We start from the raw sequence: 16332 nt of genomic DNA, 5'->3' as shown, positions 1-16332 counted from the left end.
AATGGCCAGCCCCTCCTCCTCCTATGTGTAATATTAAGAGATGTTAACACTTAGATTATCTCCACACTTTCAAGCATTCTCCTCCTTTGCTTTGAAACATTTATTATAAGGGAGAGTGAAAACAAATACTTGTATGTTTCAATAAATTATAAAAGTTGCAGAATCATTTTAATATCAGTAGCTCAATTAAGATAAAGAACCCAATTTAAGGATAAGGAAGTTTCTTATTTTGAAAGTTTTTGAACTTTTTTGAAAATCATGTATTATAATGTTTGTGGCTTACTGAATTAGGAGTTTGTTTGCTAAAAACTATAATCATGAAAAACAAACTTAGTTTTGAAATATTTCACATTTGTAGAGTAAAAAATGTTTACTTTTTGAATGTAACGACTCAAATGAAACAGTTTACTTTTGGAGTTGAACAACTAAAATTACTTTTTCAGGATATCCTGGTTTATTGAGAGGTGATCGTATTGATATACCAGAAAAAGATCTACATATTGTTGGAAGCAGATCAGAATCATATCCATATTTAAGTGTTACTTCTTTCTAAACTCCTATAGTCATATAAAGAATAGCTAGTATTCTTCCTTCTTTTGAGTCTCATAGTAAGGTGTCGGCCTTCTAGATTGGAATGTGTCAGAGTAGAGATAACTCGGAGTAGTCTAAACAAAGGGAGTGGGGGCGAGGGACAGAGGGAAGATCACGGGACTTCCGGGGGTTTGAGGGGAGACCGAGCTAGACCGATCTGGACCGGGCTGGGGAACGCTGGGGTACTAGATTGGTCTCACGTTTGTCCTCTAAGCTTGGAGAACAAACCACAAAATACCAACTACTGCCTGTTGATTGAATATAAACATCAGCTTATTGCCATGAAAAGAATCTGGGAGAGACTAGCAATTTGAATTCCCCATTGGAGGAATGCTGGTCAACGCAACAATATAAATACACAGTAGTGCAGCAAACAAAATAAAAAAAATATAAAAAATAGCATCGTGAACCGGACTTCTTAAAGTCAAGTTGCAGCAGTGTCAAGTGGAGGAAAGAGAAAATGATGGGAGGAACATCTGATGGTAATCCCCCATTGCCAGTCTAACAAGGACACCACCAATGGAAGGAAGTTGTTAGAATTCTTACTGACAGTTTGGTTATGTTTGGGTTTTCCTGTGTTTAGAAACTTCCTCTCCTGGTGCTCTTGTTTTGTTAGTGTTTCCTGTTTGGTCGCTGTGTTTTGTAGCACCTTCACTTTCTGTTCCATGTTCTGTCAGCACACCTGTTCCTCGTTTAATTAGTTCTAGTTAGTTCCACCTGGGTCCCTCCTTCAGTGCTGGATCATTGTTCCTCTGAGACTGACGCTGAGTGTGCTGTTTCTGTTTGTTGCCTGCTTCGTTGTGAGTAATAAATAGTTTTTTACTTGCATTCCGCCTGCCGTCCCCTGCATCCTTGGGGTCACGCTGCCAGCAATGCTCACCAGAACACGAGAGAAGTGTGACTACAAGTGTCTGCTATCTGGCAAATGGTTAAATACACATCTGGTTTTCACTTTGATGTGGTAGAAAATTAAAAATGTAAAATTAATGTGATATTATCCAAAATGCTCTCTTAGGTTGCTTTGTTGGGTCTGCTCTTATCTCTGGCCTATGCTCCCCCCACCCCAGCAGACGATGGCGTGGAACACCACATAAGCTAGGTATATGATTGTTTTTTTTGTTGTTGCTTTACTTTTGTAGCTGTATGTATAAATGGCTGGTTGCATCAGCTCTGCTGCAGAGGGGCGGGCACAGATTGGGTGACCACAGATGAACCGCTAGCTGTCCAAAGCCGGGACCGAGGGTGGACCACTCATCTGTGCATCAGTTGGGGACGTCTCTGCGCTGTTGACCTGTCTCCGCTCAAGATGATCTCCTGCTGGTCCCACTATGAACTGAACTCTCACTAATATGTTAGATCCACTATGGACTGGACTCTCACACGTCCATTGCACCGGTCGCCCAAGGAATCAGGCAGAGGACGGGTTCAATTTAGCTCATGTGGAGAACGCATGGAGCTGCACACTCACTTACAGTCTCACCCTACGCTCTAAGGTACAGCTCCCGCGCTCCTCTATTTATTCAGGAGTTCCCTAGTTAACATCACTGAGGCTGCCTCTAAAGGGAGTGGTCACACATGTCATGCAAAGCAGCTCCAGTACGCACAATACGTGAAGGAATGTGCTGGGGACCTTGTGATTTCGCCTTGTCTCTGCTTCGTCAGCGTGCTGTCGTCTTATCTTCGTTAAGGTACTTGAAGTTCGTAGCGGGCTGGAAGACAGAAACTGCTGCTGCAAGCCAACTTGCAGTGGAAGATAACGAGTTGTGTGACTTTGCACAGATAGAAAAGTACAACTTGAGCACAATAGATAATAACTAAAGCAATGGCCTTTAAGCATAAGAGTTGTGTGATAACTAATACATAATTATTCTAACGTTTCCCTTCTGTTTATCACATAACCTCACCAGAATCTTCTTATCCCTAATAACTTCTTCTTGCGATTTTCAGTTAATAGTTCATTTTCCTAGGGTCAAATTATGTTTATACTCAGAGTTCAAAATCATTTTATCCCCTCCTAGTCACCAGGGTCTGGAAACAGATCAGGAACACGGTCCAGGTAGATATCCTCGTCATCAGATTCATCTTTCTTGGCGTCCGCCATGAGGTGCATCTGAACAGTTCTATCATCTGCTGGGCTAATCGCTGTGGTAATTAGACGGTTAAGCAGAGAACATAGACAGGAAATACAACAACATCCGCACAACGTCAGTATTGCTGCAAACACAGCCATAGATACTAGAATTGATGATACCTACGACGTGTATTTGCCAAACACATCCAACCATCCATCCCACTTAGATGTATCTATGCCAGAGTGCTCTTTCATTTTACCGTTGAGGGTGCGCAGACCTTCCAGTGCTCTGGTCAGGCTATCTTCTGCAACATTGCTGTTTGGTATGAACGTGCAACACTGTTCACCAAATATTGCGCACACACATCCTCTTTCTGCTAACAACATGTCCAGCGCCATACGGTTTTGAAAGGCCATAAGGGAGTTGGCGGCGAATTGATCAGCGATGGCTTCAAGTCCAGCCTGTGTCCAATTTCATAATCTCTGTACGTTTTAGTGGACGTAGTTTATTCTGTCAACATTCTTGTTAATTGTACACCACCAGCAGATGGATGATAAAAAAAAAACAGCTGCAACTTGATCTACCAATTTGTACTCGTCAGGTACACCTCTTGGGACACCTATTGCATCGATATAAAATGGATCTCCAACACTTTGCCAGTTTACATCACGTCTAGTTATTTTCCAATCTTCGGGTATCAAACTGTTTAGGCGTGTCAACAATTATGGTGCTGTTGTGGGGTGTATGGATGTGGGCATGAGGAGTGTGATCAGAGCACAATGTCCTGTTACATTTTTCGGGAATCGGTCATAGATTCTTTCCTCACCGCACCACCACCACCACACATCACCTCGTGATACTGTGGTATTCCAAATGAGCCAATATTTGCAAAAAATTACGAAGTTTACCAGTTCGAAAGTTAAATATCTTGCAGTCTATTCAATTGAATATAGGTTGTAAAGGATTTACAAATCATTATATTCTGTTTTTGTATGCGATTTACACAATGTGCCAACTTCACTGGTTTTGGATTTTGTAGATAAAATTTGAGTTGATGCTGCTCTAAGATAAGACAAAAGGCACGCTCACCGGGGGATGAGAGGAAATGGCCAGCCCCTCCTCCTCCTATGTGTAATGTTAACAGAAGTTAACACTTAGATTATCTCCACACTTTCAAGCATTCTCCTCCTTTGTTTTGAAACATTTATTATGAGGGAGAGTAAAAACAAATACTTGTATGTTTCAATAAATTATAAAAGTTTCAGGATGATTTTAATATCAGTAGCTCAATTAAGATAAAGAACCCAATTTAAGGATAAGGAAGTTTCTTATTTTGAAAGTTTCTTAGTTTACAATATTGAACTTTTTTGAAAATCATGTATTATAATTTTTGTGGCTTACTGAGTTAGGAGTTTGTTAGCTAAAAAATGTCTACATATAAATACACAGTAGTGCAGCAAACAAGATTAAAAGAAAAATTAGAAAATAGCAACGTGAGCACAATAGATAATAACTATAGCAACGGCCTTTAAGCATAAGAGTTGTGTGATAACTCATACATAATTCTTCTAACACATTGCCAACATACAGTTTTAAAAGTGCTCGGTAACATCATTTCTGTGCCACCGAGGTTGATGTATCTGCAGTGCACAAATCCACTGGTGACCTTACTGAGGAGTTAGTAAGAGACTAAAACTCTGTAACAGTGAAGAAGGGAATTACTGAAAGTGAGATATCAGTTAGACATACAAAAGATTTCATTGTGAGCCTTGTGTTGTGTCTTTTTCCGAAACCAGCTTTCCATATTTCGCTTTAACATATATTTGTGTCCTTTTAAGCCTGCTGTGTAGTATAAAAAACAGATTTTTTTTAAAAATCACAAAGGAGTGCCTATAAGCCTGTTGTAATAAGAAATAAAATGTAAAAAATCACAAGGTGTGTACATATGTCATTTTACAGAGACCGTGAAGTAAAACCCGAAGATATAAAAGCCATGACAGTTATAAGACAGTGAACTTGCTGCAGATTGTTGTGCTGAGGAGTCCACCTCAAAGAGATCAAATAATCTATAATAGTGTTGCATGAGACTCTTGTACCAGGGAGTGAACCACAAGGAGATTAAATCCGTAGTATTTTAAAGACCTTACACCGTGTCACGCTCAGCACGAAGAAAGACAATTGGCAATGGTAGCACACTTAAACACATTTTTAATCCCATTGTACGTTCTTGTCTTGTTGGTTGTTATTTGTATTGTCTGGGACCCTTCCAATGGGAGGAAAAGTTTTTTACTCGATAATTGGCAAAGGGAGCAGCATGAATATGTTTTTTTTTAATTGAAACTTAGTAATAGATTGCACAGTTCAGTACATATTCCGTACAATTGACCACTAAATGGCAACACCCGAATAAGTTTTTCAACTTGTTTAAGTCGGGGGTCCACATTAATCAATTCATGGTACAAATATATACTATCAGCATAATACAGTCATCACACAAGTTAATCATCAGAGTATATACAGTACATTGAATTATTTACAACCCGGGGGGTTGGATGTGAAACAGGTTAGGTTAGGTTGGGTTCCTATCAGCATATTTCAGTCATCAACAATTTTATCATCTGAGAAATGGACATTGTAACTGTGTAGGTCTCACTTGGTAGGATATGTACAGCGAGCGGTGAACATAGTGAGCTCAGAAAGCATAAGAACAAGTATATATACATTTGATTATTTACAATCCGGGGAGGTGGGATGTGGTGGGGGAGGGGGTTATGCTAGGGTTGTAGCTGCCTGGAGGTGTTCTTTAAGTGCAGTTTTGAAGGAGGATAGAGATGCACTTTCTTTTACACCTGTTGGGAGTGCATTCCATATTGATGTGGCATAGAAGGAGAATGACTTTGTTAGATCGGAATCTGGGTTTGACGTGGTTTGTGGAGCTCCCCCTGGTGTTGTGGTTATGGCGGTCATTTACGTTCTGGGTTGTAAACTAACCTGGACACATATGTAGAAAACAGAAACTAAACTAAACTAAGTGTCCAAAGTAAGACCCAGGGGCCATTTTTAGTACAGAGCTCAACTTTTTGGCCCGTGGCACATTGACATTTTTCTTAATTATTCATGAAAATGTCAATGTTTTGATCAGATAGCATAGCATTGGATGTGAATATGAATAGGATGCTACCCAGGCACACACATATTTACATCTACACGTCTACAAGGTCTTGTTTTAAATTACATTATCTTGCTGTGAGTTATGTCAGCATGTAATACTTTCCTTTTTAAAAGATTTGTTTTACGTTACACATCACACATTAGTAGGTATTTTAGGACGTGACGGGCTCAGGCCTACTCTGACTCATCTGACACCAAGGATAGAACTGAAGTTATTCGTGTTTCACACACACACAAACGCACACACACACACACACACACACACACACACACACACACACACACACACACACACACACACACACACACACACACACACACACACACACACCTTCTTGTATTTCTTACCTTCTTGAGACCTTCGAAAAATGCCTACCTCTTTAGGACCACCCTTTCTAGATATATAAATATTTATATGACGAAACCAGATTTTTTACATATATCCATATTTAAGTGTTACTTCTTTACTTCCATAGTCATACTACAAAACAGCTAGTGTTTTTCCAATTCAGTCTGCAAAGCAAAAGTTTGACTGTGAGTAGGCCTTGAAGCTTTGGAATTCAAAGGGTAGACAAAACAACGAGGTAGGAGAGAACGGGGAGGGGGAAGCAGAAGCAGACCGGGTAGAGCCACGCATCTGGATGGGTTATGCAAGGCTGGTCTCATTATTGTCAAAGCTTTGAGAATAAACCACAAAATACCAACTACTGCCTGGTGATCAAATTAGACTTCAGCTTATGTGCCATAAAAAGAACTTGGGAGTGACCAGCAACTTAAAATCCCTGGGAGGAAGAGCTGGTCAACGCAACAGTATTTACAACATTGATAATATATACAAACTATGCAAATACAAAAAATTTAAACTTTTAGTAAAAAAATGTTTTTAATTTTTTTGTTTGTAATTGGTTTTTAATCATTATTTTACTTCAAGTTATTACAGTATGTTTCTATGTACATTTTTATTTTCATTTTTCAAAATTAATTTTGGCCAAAGGGGGCGCATTTAAAAAATTTTACACACACTTGTTATTTCATATGTTGACCAGAGGGGGAGCACTTTTAAAACCGACACACAGTCAATTTGAAAATTCCCTCCTTTTTGGGACTACCCTCATTTTGATAGATTTCACCACCAGGGCTGCAAATGAGACATTCTCCATTAGATGCGATGGTTTTTCTTCGGTCCTCATATTGAAGGTAGTTTTCCTTGTTGATGTCTCAAGAAGGGTAAAAATACAAGAACACACACACACACACACACACACACACACACACACACACACACACACACACACACACACACACACACACACACACACACACACACACACAGTGTATGCATCTTAATGCTGTGCATTACAGATCGCACATAAAATGTGGATTTTGACAATTCCTCTTGGTTAAAATTGTAGTTATTATAGTGTGAAAGGAGGGTTTGAAGGATTTGGATATTTTGAATGCTAACTACACATTTTGCTAGCATACATATACACCTAATAAAATGAGTTCATTGATATTACCATCATATTTCTGCGTCCTAACTAAAATAAAATACTACACCTATATGAAGGAATTTGAGTATTGAGTTAAACGTAAGACAATACACAATTCTGACCGTCTACCTAAACTTCCTGGAGCAGCATAATAAAGGACACGCCAAGGAACTTGAAAGGAGCTGTAAATATATAAACTTGGACCATGGACACATGAAAGCCAACACTTTATTAAAGGAGCAATTTGGTGACAAGCAAAATATTTCTTCTTGATACATCGACACAAACACTTTTATGGCTGACAATAAAAAGGGAGGATGTGAAAGCACTACAGGACTACAGTTTATTTCTCAAAAGCTGCTCTAATACAATTGAGGACGTACCGTATCTTCATGACTTGGATATACCTTCCAATATATTTGTTCATATTGCAAAACTGTTTTCCCCACTGGGAATATTAGAAATCATCTGCTCCCGGGTCAAACTGTGGCCATCAAGAATGTTTGTCGTCACATTCTAACGTCATACATGTGTAAAAAGAAGAGAAGTGGGGTTCGTAGTTTTAACATTTTGAATAACACAATTATTCTCTTGCTGATGCTGATCGTTCTTTTGCAATAAAACAAAACAAAAAACCTCAAATTGCTAAAAGTTATTCATCATAGCGGTTGTCTCCTTGCCGAATAATTGTACCATTAAAAACATTAATGACGTATAAACAGGAAGTAATGAGAGTAACATGCAAAATTAGTATTATTTATATTATATAAACTGTATATATGTGTATGTATATATATATATATATATATATATATATATATATATATATATATATATATATATATATATATATATATATATATACATATATATATATATATATATATATATATATATATATATATATATATATATATATATATATGTATGTATATATATATATATATATATATATATATATATATATATATATATATGTATGTATGTATGTATATATATATATATATATATATATATATATATATATATATATTTTTTTTTTTTTTTTTTTTTAAATAAAATAAAATTCATGACACATAAACAGGAAGTAATGAGAATAACATGCAAAATTTTAAAAATATATATACAGTATATATATATATATGGATAAAATATATATCATCATCGGCAGCTCAGTCTCGAGAGACCATACTGATGCGCGTCTGGAGTCTTGTCATGTTGTTTGGCATCGTCTGCTATGGCTGCGCAGTCCGATCTGTGAGTGACAGTCTTTATTGCAGTTTGTGCAAATGAATAAGGTGGCCTGGGTTTGAGGGGTTGCTGCAGTGCACTTCCTGCGTCTCCTCTTCTCTGCTGCAAGCCGATCTCTTGCCACCTCAGCTTCTGCACTGCCCTTGTGGACAGTCTGACGCCAAGCATTTCTGTCCATGGCCTGTACCTCCCAGCTGTCAGGAGAGATGTTGCATGCTTTCATGTCTCTTTTGCAGACGTCCTTGAAGCGTAGTAGGGGGCGACCAGCTCGTCTGGTGCCAATGGTCAGTTGTCCATACATGATGTCCTTAGGTAGTCTTCCATCCTCCATCCGTCGGACATGGCCGAGCCAGCGGAGACGGCGTTGACTCAGCAGGGAGTACATGCTGGGGATCTTGGCGCGCTGCAGGATGTTGGTGTATGGGATGTGGTCCTGCCAGCTGATGTTGAGGATGCGCCTGAGGCACCGCATGTGGAAGGTGTTGAGCCGACGTTCTTGCTTCATATAGGTGGTCCAGGATTCACTTCCATAGAGAAGGGTGCTGAGAACGCAGGCCTGATATACACGGATCTTGGTGTGTTCTGACAGCGCTCCGTTCTCCCACACTCTCTTGGTCAGTCTAGCCATGATGGTATTTGCCTTTCCGAGACGCCTGTCCAGTTCGATGTCCAGTGAGAGGTTGTTGCTGATTGTTGATCCCAAGTAGGTGAACTCGTCCACAGTGTCCAGTCTGATGTTATCAACTGTGATGGAGGGGGCAGTACTGATGTCTTGTGCACTGATGTTGGTCTTCTTCAGGCTTATTGTGAGCCCAAACTGCTTACAAGCATCGGCAAAGCGGTCAGCCAAACTCTGAAGGGCATCCTCTGTGTGAGTCATGAGGGCTGCATCATCAGCAAACAACATCTCCCTGATGAGAACTGTCCTGACCTTGGTCTTAGAACGCAGTCGCGCCAGGTTAAACAATCTCCCATCAGACCGGGTGTGCAGGTATACACCATCAGTGGAGGAGTCGAAGGCGTAAGACAGGAGCAGGGAAAAGAAAATCCCGAAAAGGGTTGGTGCAAGTACACAGCCCTGCTTGACACCACTGTTGATACAGAATGGTTCTGAGGATGATCCGTCATACAGGACTGTGCCCTTCATGTTGACATGGAAGGAGGTCACCATGCTGCCGAGCTTTGGGGGGCAGCCAATCTTCTCAAGGAGCTGGAATAGGCCTTCCCTGCTGACCAGATCGAAGGCCTTGGTGAGGTCTATGAACATCATGTAGAGTGGCTGGCCTTGCTCTCTACTCTTTTCCTGGAGCTGTCGAAGGGAAAAGATCATGTCAGTTGTCGACCTGCCTGCTCTGAAGCCACATTGGGATTCTGGATAGACACGATCCGCGAGTCTCTGCAGCCTGTTGAGGAGGATGCGTGCATACACTTTGCCGACAATGCTGAGAAGGGAGATCCCTCTGTAGTTGTTGCAGTCACTGCGGTCACCTTTGTTTTTATACAGTGTCACAATGGTGGCGTCACGCATGTCTTGTGGGACTGCACCTTCCTCCCAGCACATGCAGAGCAACTCATACAGAGGCTGAAGCAGGGCAGGTTTCCCGTGCTTGATGGCTTCAGGTGGGATGTTATCGCTACCTGGTGCTTTGTCGTTTGGGAGGGCATCAATGGCTTTGCTGAGCTCTTCCATAGTGGGCACTTCATCTAGCTCCTCCATGATGGGCAGATCCTTCGTACCACTAAGGGCAGCATTGGAAACTGATGTTTCACGGGAGTACAGTTCTGAGTAGTGTTCCACCCATCTGGTCATCTGTTCCTCCCGGTTAGTGATCTTCTCCCCTGACAGAGATTTCAGGGGGGCAATTCCTTTTACTGCAGGGCCAAGGGCCTTTTTGATGCCGTTGTACATGCCGCGTGTGTTTCCGGACTCGGCACAGCTCTGTATTTCCTTACACAGTTGTTGCCAATATTCATTGGCACACTGTCTAGCAACACGCTGGGTGGTGTTCCGAGCCCTTCTGAGTGCTGTGAGTGTCTGTTCATTTGGGCATTCCTTGTGTGCTAAGAAGGCTGCACGTTTAGCCTCTATTTCTGGTTTCATCCTTGGAAGGTGGGCTTTGAACCAATCCTGGCAGGGATGTTCTTTCTTGCCAAACGAGGACATGGCCGTGTTGTAAATTTTGTCCCTCATGGCATTCCACTTTCCTGTGGCGTCATGATCTGGCAGGTCCTGTAGGGCTTCATCCAGGTTGGTTACATATGCGTCCACCTTAAGGGGATCTGACATGTGTACTGTGTTGATCCGGGGGCGGCCTTTTGGTTTGGAGTGATGTAGCTTGCGTGGCTGGAGACGCACTTTGCTGCACACAAGGGCATGGTCAGTGTCACAGTCTGCACTATGGTAGCTTCTGGTGATGAGGACATTGTTTAAGGCAGAGCACCTGGTGATGGCAAGGTCGAGTTGGTGCCAGCGTTGGGACCGCGGATGCCTCCACGACACTCTGTGTGATGGTTTACACTCGAAGAAGGTGTTTGTAATGCAGAGGTCATGGTAGGAGCACAGTTCCAGCAGCCTTTGACCATTCTCATTTACCTTCCCTGTGCCATGACGTCCAAGGCAGGAGGGCCATGACTTGTGATCTGCACCTACTCTGGCATTGAAGTCGCCAAGGAGGAATAAGGGCTCATCTTTTGGGAGGCCCTTTATCAGTTCATCAAGCTGCCCATAGAACTGGTCTTTTGTGTCTTCCGATGAGGTGAGAGTGGGAGCGTACACACTGAGGATGTTGACATGACCAGCAGCAGTGGCGAGGCGGATGGACAAAAGGCGCTCGGTGCCACCTGAGGGAGGCTCCACTGCAGCCAGGAGGGTGTTTTTGATGGCAAAGCCAACACCATGCTGGCGGGGCTCTTCGGGTTCTCTGCCCTTCCAGAAGAAGGTGTAGTTCTCCTCTCTGAGGGAGCCGCTGGAAGGGAGCCGGGTTTCTTGGAGGGCAGCTATGCTGACGTTGAGTCTGGTGAGCTCTCTGTCAATGATGGCTGTCTTTCTGGTGTCTTCCACCACTCTGAGGTCATCTGAGATGCCTGTGCGCATAGTGCGCACGTTCCAGCTACCAAATAGAAGAGCTGGAGTCTTCTTTTTAATTTTCTTATTGTTTGGTGCAAAGATTTACCGTCTGCTCATCGTGCCTTTACAGTACACTAAGCTCCAGGCACCCACTGAAGCAGGCAAACGTTGGCGGGCCGACACCCTACTGACCGGGGGCTGCCCGGTTTGAGGCGGGCAGTAGTCGTCCACTGGGACACTATGATCCCTCCCACCGTCGAAGCTGACCCGTGGCGCCCCATACTTACGCCAATCAGATGGGACTTATAACCCGTAAACTGCCAGCTTCCGTGTTGTGTCCTCACTCTTGCGAGCGAGGCTGGAGTGACCTCTCCAGTTTTTGTGACCTCCATGGCGCAAGCCTGGGCATAAGGTATGGGGACTTTGGGTTGCCCAGTCGTCAGAATCCCCCTCTTGGCTTGGCTGACGGGATCCAAAGGAATGCGGAGCATGACGTTTGGCACCAGCTTTGCTGCAGGAGTTGCCGGAAGGGTGTTGTCTTGCGAGCACCTATCCGCCTTCGGGGCTCCACTCCGGATTTGTAAGGTTTACTCCTTTACACTTGGCCGTTGAGTCCTATGTGGTCTTCCTCCGCCCTAGCCGTTGGCTGACTGGTGCAGCTCCTCCGCCTAGTGGTGCAGTGTACACACCACCCCCTCACGTGGTTTGGTCTGCCAGCTGAGGCAGTGTACCGGGGTGTGGCGCTTGGAGCCAGCACGTGAGAGATTTAGGGGATGGATGAGAACCGGTGAAGCGTGGCCTCCCTACGAGTAGGGAGCAGCTGCCAATCAACAAGGGTGCTATCTCTACCCACCCCCCTACACAAAATATATATACAGTATATATATATATATATATGGATATATGGCGTATAAACAGGAAGTAATGAGAATAATGTGCAAATGTATTATTGTTTATATTATATATATTATATATATATATGAATATATATATATATATATATATACATATATGTGTGTGTATATATATATATATATATATATATACATATATTATTATTATTATTATACTCCTATTGTAATTTATTATACAAATAGTTGTTATAGTCCAGTATTATTACAAAATATATATTAATATAGATATAATGTATAATACATTCATCGGTCATGTCATTAGGTACACCTTGTATTCCGCAAAGAAAGCTGCTTTTTAATCAGCATTTTTGTAGCTGCATGTCACATGTTGGCGTCATTATAAGCATGTCACATATGAAATATATACAGGAAAATTATATTTTATCATGACTTCTTGTGTTTTTGTCCAAGCAAGTAGTCGTGACACAATGTCGACGTCTTTCTCTTCCATGCTGACAAAACGGTCCTGTTAAAAAAAAGTCTTAAAAAGTGTTTTTTTTTTTATAAACATCAGAGCAGGTGTGAGGACATGAGACAGGAAGGAATAACAGCAGAGTGGGAGGAGGCAGGCTGACAGCGGATACAACAATGCCCATATAAGTACGTCTGTCAACTTGTGATGTCACAAATGGCCCACTGTTAAAAAAAAGTGTAAAAACAAAAGATAAAAACAGCAGGGGGCGCTGTCTCATTAAGTCCATTCACTCAACATTGTCCAGCAGGAAGATGCTTTGACCAGATGTGATGTTGTGTATCTGCACGTTTTGTAAGTACAACACTGTATAACACATGCCTGGGATTTGTATTCATGTGTAAAAGCAATCTATAGGGAAATTAACATCTGTATTTTTCAGTGTTCTTATTGGTTTGTCTATTATTTTTTCAACATCTGCTGGGATGTAAGCATCGCATAAAAAATGAGCAAATATCTACTGTATTAGCACGTAGGGTTGTGTGATGCAAATATATATATATATATATATATATATATATGTATATATATATATATATATATATATATATATACATATATATAAAATGTATATGGCCTTATCTCCCATCTCTACTAGCATCATGACTCACAGAGTGTTTATGTGTCCTGTCCCTTTAAGAAAGTGCTCCTAATTTAACTGCCTGTGTGTTTAAAAGCTGTGACACAAAGTCTCTCTTCATTCAAAGCTCATTAACAGAATGGAGCAAAGATTGTAGACCTGCACAAGACTGGGATGGATCTTGGTGAAAAAGAGATGAATATTGGTGCAATCTTTGAATAAGATAAGAAATAGATCACAGTCATATTGATGATTGTGAGAAAGGGGAGGGGCTAACATACAATTATTTATGACAGCAAAATCTTCATGCATCAAATGCTTCCTTTCGTTGTAGACTTCGTCCCTCGTCTGGGACAACCACAACGAAAGTGAAAGGAGCTCATCCCGCTCTCACGCTTTTCTGACTGTGGCGTACTCCACGCCGTCTTCCGACTCCTCCACCAAGTGTCTGCGGGGCATAGCTGGCGTGATGTTGGCGTAGACCGGACCTTCGCTGGATGTGGTGAAGTGGACTTGGGAATAAACCACTTCTTTCTGTTCCCGGGTTGAAGCCTCGCCACAATCTGCACCCGCGCTGGACTGTGGGAGGTAAAGAGTTAAAGACGTGCGTCAACCAATCAATGCGATTTGACTTATTTAGCTCTTAACCACAAATGTCTCAAAGGGCTTCACAGACTCACAACGACACCCCCTGATTCAAACCCACATCCGGGCAAGGAAAAACCCATAAAACCCCAGATGGGGAGAAAGAGGATCACCTTTAGAAGGGATCTCAGATGTAAGGACCCCCCCTTCCAGGGTGATCGGCTGCAATGGATGTCGAGTGGGTACAGTTATTGATTAAACTGGTGTTCTTTAAATTAATAGATAAAGTGGGAGTCCAGTCCACCAGGAAACCAAAAGATAGTCCAGGCCTATCCAGTCAGCTACGCAAAGATGTCTATGGGTGTGCATGCAAGAGTGGCCCGAAGACTGTTGACAGTGAACAGTGAAAGCTAACACCGTATTTGCGTGTGATGTTGCCTAGCAGCAGCAGATAGGTAGTAAAGACTACCTAGCAGCAGCAGATAGGTAGTAAAGACTACAAGGCCAAGAACAAATCTTTGATGGACTCCACACGTCACCCACCTTAACATACTCTGAGGTCACATCGCTACGCGATACACAGTGCATGCTTTCAGTAAGATAGGAGTTCATGTTATATTTGTGTAAGACCACAACTATCGATTATAGTCTGGAGCGCCACACTCGAAGGGCCTAACAGGATATTCATGTTAATATTAAAATCGCCCCATCCATCTTCAACTTATCCCTAATTAGGGAAGCCCAGACTTCCCTCTCCCCAGCCACTTCGTCCAACTCCTCCCGGGGGATCCCGAGGTGATTCCAGGCCAGCCGGGAGACATAGTCTTCCCAACGTGTCCTGGGTCTTCGGCGTGGCCTCCACGCCGAATGACCCTTGTCTTCCGCGAGCCCGAAACACCTCCCTAGGGAGGCGTTTGGGTGGCATCCTGACCATCTGGCTCCTCTCCATGTGGAGGAGCAGCGGCTTTACTTTGAGCTCCTCCCGGATGGCAGAGCTTCTCACCCTATCTCTAAGAGAGATCCCCGCCACCCAGCGGAGGAAACTCATATCAGCCGCTTGTACCCGTGATCTTGTCCTTTCGGTCATAACCCAAAGCTTATGACCATAGGTGAGGATGGGGACGTAGATCAACCGGTAAATTGAGAGCTTTGCCTTCCTCAGCTCCTTCTTCACCACAACGGATCGATACAGCGTCCGCATTACTGAAGACGCCGCATCGATCCGCCTGTCGATCTCACGATCCACTCTTCCCTCACTCGTGAACAAGACTCCGAGGTGCTTGAACTCCTCCACATGCGGTAGGGTCTCCTCCCCAACCCGGAGATGGCACTCCAGCCTGAACCACGGACTCGGACTTAGAGGTGCTGATTCTCATCTCTCTTCACGCTCTGCTGCGAACCAATCAGTGAGAGCTGAAGATCCTGGCCAGATGAAGCCATCAGGACCACATCATCTGCAAAAAGCAGAGACCTAATCCTGCAGCCACCAAACCGGATCCCCTTAACGCCCTGTCTCCATAAAAGTTCTGAACAGAATCGGTGACAAAGGGCAGCCTTGGCGGAGTCCAACCCTCACTGGAAACGGGTCAGACTTACTGCAATGCGGACCAAGCTCTGACACTGATCGTACAGGGAGCGGACGCCACAATCCGACAGTCCGATACCCCATACTCTCTGAGCACTCCCCACAGGACTTCCCAAGGGACACGGTCGAAGGCCTTCTCCAAGTCCACAAAGCACATGTAGACTGGTTGGGCAAACTCCCATGTACCCTCAAAGACCCTGCCGAGAGTAAAGAGCTGGTCCACAGTTCCACGAATCAGGACAAAAACCACACTGTTCCTCCTGAATCTGAGGTTTGAGTATTCGTACATGATAAGTAAATCATCTGAATGAGTCACTAGATCAGCAACAAACTCAGATAAGTCATTGATAAAGTCTGAATAAGGCCCAGGAGGGTGTTAGATGACTTCCAGATAGAGTGGTAGTGGAACTACAGACCTCATAGTGACAACCTCAAATGAATTATATTTATTACAAGGGTTAGGGTTAAGGTTAGTGTCAGAAATCGGGACAAGCCATCCACCCTTTAAAGAGGACGAGCTATATGTGAACTCGTATAGTTAGGAGGAGAAA

General features: G+C 42.8%; 1 protein-coding gene across 2 annotated transcripts in view; it reads right to left on the bottom strand.

The window, feature by feature from the left end:
• Window positions 1–12693: 12693 nt before the first annotated feature.
• Window positions 12694–16332, bottom strand: part of LOC133633755 (B-cell receptor CD22-like) — a 32880-nt gene continuing 29241 nt past the window's right edge. For both annotated transcript variants that reach the window (XM_062026413.1, XM_062026414.1), the window contains one exon: window positions 12694–14190. In XM_062026413.1, the coding sequence (XP_061882397.1) occupies window positions 14002–14190 (189 nt within the window). In that variant the 3' untranslated portion in view covers window positions 12694–14001. The remainder of the gene's footprint in view (window positions 14191–16332) is intronic.

This window comes from Entelurus aequoreus, linkage group LG18 (assembly GCF_033978785.1).
Source record: "Entelurus aequoreus isolate RoL-2023_Sb linkage group LG18, RoL_Eaeq_v1.1, whole genome shotgun sequence".
NCBI classification, from domain to species: domain Eukaryota; kingdom Metazoa; phylum Chordata; class Actinopteri; order Syngnathiformes; family Syngnathidae; genus Entelurus; species Entelurus aequoreus.
Note: the sequence above shows the minus strand (reverse complement) of the source record. Positions and strands in the feature narration are given on the sequence as shown.